This window comes from Chiloscyllium plagiosum, chromosome 26 (assembly GCF_004010195.1).
Source record: "Chiloscyllium plagiosum isolate BGI_BamShark_2017 chromosome 26, ASM401019v2, whole genome shotgun sequence".
NCBI lineage: Eukaryota > Metazoa > Chordata > Chondrichthyes > Orectolobiformes > Hemiscylliidae > Chiloscyllium > Chiloscyllium plagiosum.
In genome coordinates this window covers 46129630-46136281 of record NC_057735.1, presented here as the reverse complement: position 1 = coordinate 46136281, position 6652 = coordinate 46129630, and the positions used below count along the sequence as shown (strand labels likewise).

The 6652-nt window shown below is 42.6% G+C and overlaps 1 protein-coding gene across 1 annotated transcript in view; it reads right to left on the bottom strand.

Moving 5' to 3' along the window:
- Positions 1-6652, bottom strand: part of sycp1 (synaptonemal complex protein 1) — a 374769-nt gene that overhangs the window by 194470 nt on the left and 173647 nt on the right. The window contains exon 13 of the mRNA XM_043716250.1: positions 5589-5650. Coding sequence (XP_043572185.1) covers positions 5589-5650 — 62 coding nt within the window. The remainder of the gene's footprint in view (positions 1-5588; positions 5651-6652) is intronic.

The window sequence follows — 6652 nt, the reverse complement described above, 5'->3', positions numbered from 1 at the left end:
AAAGGTGTGGAAGCTTTGGAGAGGGTGCAGGGAAGATTTACCAGGATGTTGCCTGGAATGGAGAATAGGTCGTACGAGGATAGGTTGAGAGTGCTAGGCCTTTTCTCATTGGAACGGCGAAAGATGAGGGGTGACTTGATAGAGGTTTATAAGATGATCAGGGGAATAGATAGAGTAGACAGTCAGAGACTTTTTCCCCGGGTACAACAGAGTGTTACAAGGGGATATAAATTTAAGGTGAAGGGTGGAAGGTATAGGGGGAATGTCAGGGGTAGGTTCTTTACCCAGAGAGTGGTGGGGGCATGGAATGCGCTGCCTGTGGGAGTGGCAGAATCAGAATCATTGGTGACCTTTAAGCAGCAATTGGATAGGTACATGGATAGGTGTTTAAGCTAGGACAAAGGTTTGGCACAACATCCTGGGCCGAAGAGCCTATTCTGTGCTGTACTGTTCTATGTTGTATGTTCTAGCTGCTCCCAGATCCTGTCTAATGACATTGAAATCAGCTTTCCCCCAATTTACTTACTTAACTTCTGCACTATCCTTATCCATTTCCTTAATGACTTTGAAACTTCTAGACTTCTGGTCACTGTCTTCAAAATGCTTGTCCAGTGAAACTTAAATTACTTGGCTGGCTTCATTCCTCAGGATTAGGTCTAGCACTGTTCCATCCCTAGTAGGAACATCTACGTACTAGCACACAATGCTCTTCAAAATTCTACCTCATCTAACCTTTCATAGAGGTGATCCAAGTTATTGTTAGCAAAGTTGAAGTCCCTTACAACCAAAACCCTGTTTCTCTTGCACCTTTCAGTGATTTGCCAACCCATCTGCTCCTCTATCACCCTCTGACTTGGGAGGCCTGTAGTATAATCCCAGCAAGATAACACTCCTTTTTCATTTCTGAGCTCTGTCCAAGTGGCATCACTTGAAGACTCTTCTAAGCTATCCTCCCTCATTACTGCAGTATTAATTTTCCTCATCAATAATGCAATGTCCCCACCTCTCTTAAATCCCCCACTAAAGTTTCTATGCCTTGGAATGTTAAACTACCAATTTTGTCCTTCCTTCACCCATATCACATTAATTACAACAATATTATATTCCCACAGGTTGATTCATACTCAAAATCATTTGCCTTACCAGTCAAGCTTCTCATGTTAAAATAGATACAATTTAGCTTTCTAGACCTATCATCTGCCTTATCCTACTCATGTCTTCTCTGCCTACTCTGGAATGTCTGAGCCTTCCTTCTACATCTGACTGGATCTTGCTCCTGACTTTACCATCCACTCTGTATCCCATTCATCTGCTGGATCAATTTAAAACCTCCCTTACAGCACGAGCAAACCTTCCTGTAAAGATATTGGATCTGTAGCTTGCTGCAGCCAAAACAACAGTCAATCAGACAGGTGATGATTTAAAGTGAAAATATTTACAAGTACGATATTTTATTTACAATGATGAGTCACCCATACCACCTTCTGTACCCTCAGAAGGCTTTCTTTTGCTTGCCCTCTCATATGTCTAAATGCAGTCCCCTGGGATCTCAGTGGAGGCTATTGGCCTTGAAGGCTTAGGTGGATTATCCTTGGGACGGTTGTGACTGGATGGCCCAAACATGCTGACAGTGACCTGGCCAGATGAAAGCTCACGTTCACTGGCTTCAGCTTCTACACGGTTGCTGTTCACAGGCATGATGGAGGTGGAGAGGCCAGGCACTTCTGGGGTCTCCTGACATCTCGGTGGAGTCTGTGTGTGGTTCCTCCTCTGTTTGGGCCCCTACTGGTACTGCATTATCTCCTTGAGGGGGAAAGGCATCCGGAGTGATGTCAAGGTCCGTTGTCCCCTGTTGTCTTGTGGTTGATGCTGATCAATGCATTGCAGATCTGCACCATCTCTGGCAGCCACTGCACATTCTGTTGTACAGTTCTGATGAAGAGTCACCAGACTCAAAACATTAACTCTGCTTTCTTCCCACAGATGTCAGACCTGCTGAGTTTTGTCAGCATTTTGCTTTTGAATGTCCTGTTGCATCTGGTTTTCTATGGCAATTGCCAATCTGTCCACGAAGATAGCCAGATGCACACATGCAGGACCCAATCCAATACTAATCATTTTGGTGAATTCCTTCAACCTTCCATCCAGTTTACCAAGTATCTCCAACAAACCTGCCAGCTGCTCCTCTAACAGCTTGTACATTTTCACAAAGTTATTGACCAACACCACAGGGCTCCTCTCCTGCCTTGCATCAGACATGCATCTGATCCTCTAAGTTCTGGAGACCTGGATGGCTCCTCCTCAGCCAACTATGGAAAAGAGGCAGTGATGTGCTTACCAGATAGTGCTCTCAACTCCAATCATGTCAAAGTACCCACCAAGGTGAAAGCATCTGAACTGGTGAAGAGTGCAGGAGATAGCCTTTTAGTGCATCCTCTGAGGGGTCTGTGTTTTCTTCCTCATACAGAGGAGGAGCTGATCTCTTCAGAGGCTGGTCCCTTGTGGGCAGACGCTATGTGGATAGCTCCTGTGCCTGTATAAATGGGGGAATAAGATGCACATTGGGACAGATGCAGGAGCATCTTAAGAATACATTTACTATGGCCATTTTGGGAGAGTATCTCAAGGAATCTCACTTGGTTGTCAGGATATAGATATCTCGGCATCCCATGCAAGTGTTCATGGTTCTCTCATACGAGAACAATCAGTCTTTAGATGTATAGGATGAGATTAATATTAGCCACTCTACTATCTGTCTTGCTCTTTTCAGACCTATTATGAAACATTTTTGCCTGCTATGAGACAAAGGAAGGGATTCAGATAGATGAAAGTGATTGGTACAACTGTTATTGAAGGTACAGGTGCAGCAAAGGTGGCGACGTGCCTCATTTGAATGAGCAAAAAGCACAAAGCGGAAAAGGTTAATATTTTTGGGGCAATGAGATGGATGAGAGCTACTGATTGAAATTGCTGCATGCAAATGTGGGATAGTGCTGTTGTATTTCAAATGGCTCAACACCTGCTTTAGTTTACAGTTCATCCATCTTTGCAAGGACCTGTGCCTCCAGTAAGAGGCCCTTTCTTATCTGCGTGTACTGCTACAAGCTTTCTGATGAACCGATCAGCAGCAATGTGGGAGACAACTAGTTTTTGATCAGAGGAGCAACGAATGGTCTGAGGGTTGTAACTTTGGTGGTGTGTCTGTGGGCCAAGTCTGGAAATGAGAAGCCTTTGGTAAACTTTGCTTGTGTACTGGTAGATCTAGATGAGGGTCAATTTCTTGTTTGGAGCATTCTGGATGACCATGGAAATCAGAGCTGAGTAGAAGTATGGGGGCCGGACCAGCTTGAGCAGCTCCCCTTGCTGGTTAATGACAGTCATCACAGGTTACTGCCACAGTTTGAATCAAGAGGCTAGGAACTGCTTTTGGATTTCATAGGATGGTGGCAGAAAGTGTCTTGGACTTTACTGTGCATGTAAAACACAAAAGCCTAGCCCTGTTGAGTCACTAGTAAGCACTGAACTCTGGTACTCTCCACATTGGGTAGCTGGCCTGGTGGTGCATAATAGACTGCCATCTCGAAGATCTGCAGTGCTAGCTCAGCACAAAACTATAAAACTGGGGATTCTGCAGGATAACGGAGTTCATAATCCCAGCAACCAGATCCTGGGAGAAGAGAGCAAAAGAAAAAAGGGTGAATGAGAACAAGGGAAAGGGATAAGAATGTGGAACTTGGAAAGACAGAAAGGTTGAAAGAAGAAACCGCAGGCTGAAAGAGGAAGAAGTCCCACGCTGAATGTCAACTCACTTCTAACTCATACCCTCATGTGAATTTGGCAAAAGGCAGCTTGGTGTGTGCCTACCAGAGGCAACCCAAGATCAGTGTTAGTTAAATCTAACTCTTTAACTCAGCTCAAGTCACTCGCTTCCCTGCTGATCGTGAATTGAAGCTTTTCACAGATCTGGTTCTTAACCTAAAAAGGGAACAATTGGCTGTGTTTTTAAACCGCTCTGTTTGGCACTTTTTAATGGTCATTTCATAGAGTCACAGAGATCTACAGCACAGAAACAGAACCTTCAGTCCAACTCATCCATGCCTACCAGATACCCTAAATTAGTCTAATCCCATTTGCCAGCATTTGGCCCATTTCCCCATTACTCATATAAACAATTAATTTATTATTTTTGAAATGTTTTTGATGAGTTCATGTTGTGCCCCAGAACCCCCACAACATTGGGAAAAACTAGAATGTCCCTTCCACACCCATGCAAAAAGATTGCCACCACTGCAAAAGTGAGATTGTTAATCTTGGTGGGAGGTGCATGGAGTGGCAGAGTTCAGAATGAGTGAGAGTTACTAGGCAGAAGTTACCTGACATTTGATCTTCGGCACTCCACACATGTGGAGTAGACTCCACAATTCTTGCAGCAGAGCTGCAAATCCCTGCTCCTTCTGGTGGTCCTGGATGAGTTTAGTCCCAGTTGGCTCTACCAACTTGCCTCTCTCAGCCATGCTATTTCCATTAATATACTCCGTGCAGTTCCTGGCTTATAGCATTTGAAATGACATTCGGCTAAAGTTTAAATAAGACATATTTGATGTGAATGTTGGCACATTTGACAACTTGCCCCTCTACAGAGACAAGGTTCCCTGAGATTGGTGCTGTTTGAAGATGGAATGCATTCTTAATGAAGTCTGCAGTGGAAAATTTCATGAGAAAAGTTGCCAGTTTGAAGCCCTCCGTTAAACTTCACATAATTGATACTTAAACCAAAATGTAAGAAAACCCAGCTGAGTGACTAAAATTGAACAGTTTACATTCTTTCTTAATGGAGCCAGACTTATTTGCAATGAAAGTGTCCTTTCCAAAATGGCCAAGATATTGATACATGTCCAATATTCTAAATGAACGGATCAGATTATCCAAGGACCAGCAATCTCACACAGATTATCACTCCCCATTTTCTTTTCTCAAAACGAGAAAACTTCTCATTCCTGACAGATGCAGCAAGGCTCCTTCAGAAAAATTGATCCATACTTCCAATCTGACAGTTCTCTTCGGAGTAGGTACCATGTGAGTAAAAGGATGACAAGTAAGTAGAGGCTGAGGTGCCAGGTGGGCAGGATGCAAGGCAGCAAATGGGAGGCTAGTGAATAGTGCTTAGGATGTTTGGGTGGGTGGGCAATATAACATCTGGTTAATGGGGGAGGTGGTTTTGTTCAGTCCCACAGGGTGGGGTGGGGCGGAGTATTGGAGGGTGGTACAGGCAGATCAGGTTCAAGTTGGCAGTTGGGGGAGGGAATGGGGAACTAGGTCAGGATTGACTATTTGATCGTCTAATCTTTCCTGAGTATTTACTTACTTAATTTCATCGAACTCTCCAAATTCTACATTTAACAAGTAGTTAAATGGATACTTTTGGAGAGTTCCTGTATAGGTACTTATTAATCTCCATGCATAACTCCCATTTATGTTGGAATATCAACTGACTGGACATCAGAATATCTGGGTCAATATTTTAGATAATGTATCCACAGACAATATTAGTACAAAAACAATATTGCAAAGTTTTTTTCAAAGGTTACCAAAGCTTCTTTTAGCTGGTTGATCTTCAATTCATTTTCAATTTTAGATTGTTCCAATTTCACTGGAGAGAAAAAAAACAATAGTTTTTATTCATTATTTATTTTTAATGATTTAAATGAACACTTTATTGAAGAATACTATGTGTTCAATTCAAGCATCAAAATGTTTTTTTCACCTTGTTAGCTTCTAATTTTTCTTTCTCTTCTTCTAAACACATTCAGATTATAGTTTCATGGTGTCAACTTTCTTCTACGCAGTTGCCCATGATTCATTTCCCCATTTGGAAAACTAGAAAAGTGTCTGGTGGATAGGGGAGGTGGTTTTGTTACTTCCTAGGAGGTGAGGGGTTGGGGGCATTAGAGGGCAGAATAGGCAGATCACGTTCAAATACCTACATAACCAGCTGCCCTGGTCATAAGTTAACTTGATCCGGTTCTTAAATGACATTCATAAAGGAGGAATTAACTTTTGATCTTATGTTCTTAATTCTTGACAGAAAATTACATAAAAATCATTAGATCAGCATAAGAAGTATATTTACCATTCAATTAGATCGTCCATGCTCTATATCTTAGCTATATCTACCCAATTTTGATATCCTTGATGATCAAAAATCCATCAATCTCAATTATTTTGGGGAAGTTGATTCCATATCTTCACCATTCTGTGAAAAAAGTACTCGCCAAATTCATTCTTCATGGCCTCGTTCTTTTTATGATTGTGCATCTTTCTCCTTTACTCACATCAGAGAAAACAGTTGTTTTGTACTTAGCCTTTTGAATCATGTTATCTCGTCACCAAGTCACTCTTTATTAATAGAAGAAAGTGAGGACTGCAGATGCTGGAGATCAGAGCTGAAAGTGTGTTGCTGGAAAAGTGCAGCAGGTCAGGCAGCAACAAATGGAACAGGAGAATTGACGTTTCGGGCATGAGCCGTTCTTCAGGAATGAGGAAAGTGTACCAAGCAGGCTAAGATAAAAGGTAGGGAAGAGGGACTTGGGGGGGAGGGGGTTGGAAATGTGATAGGTGGAAGCAGGTTAAGGTGAGGGTGATAGGCCGGAGT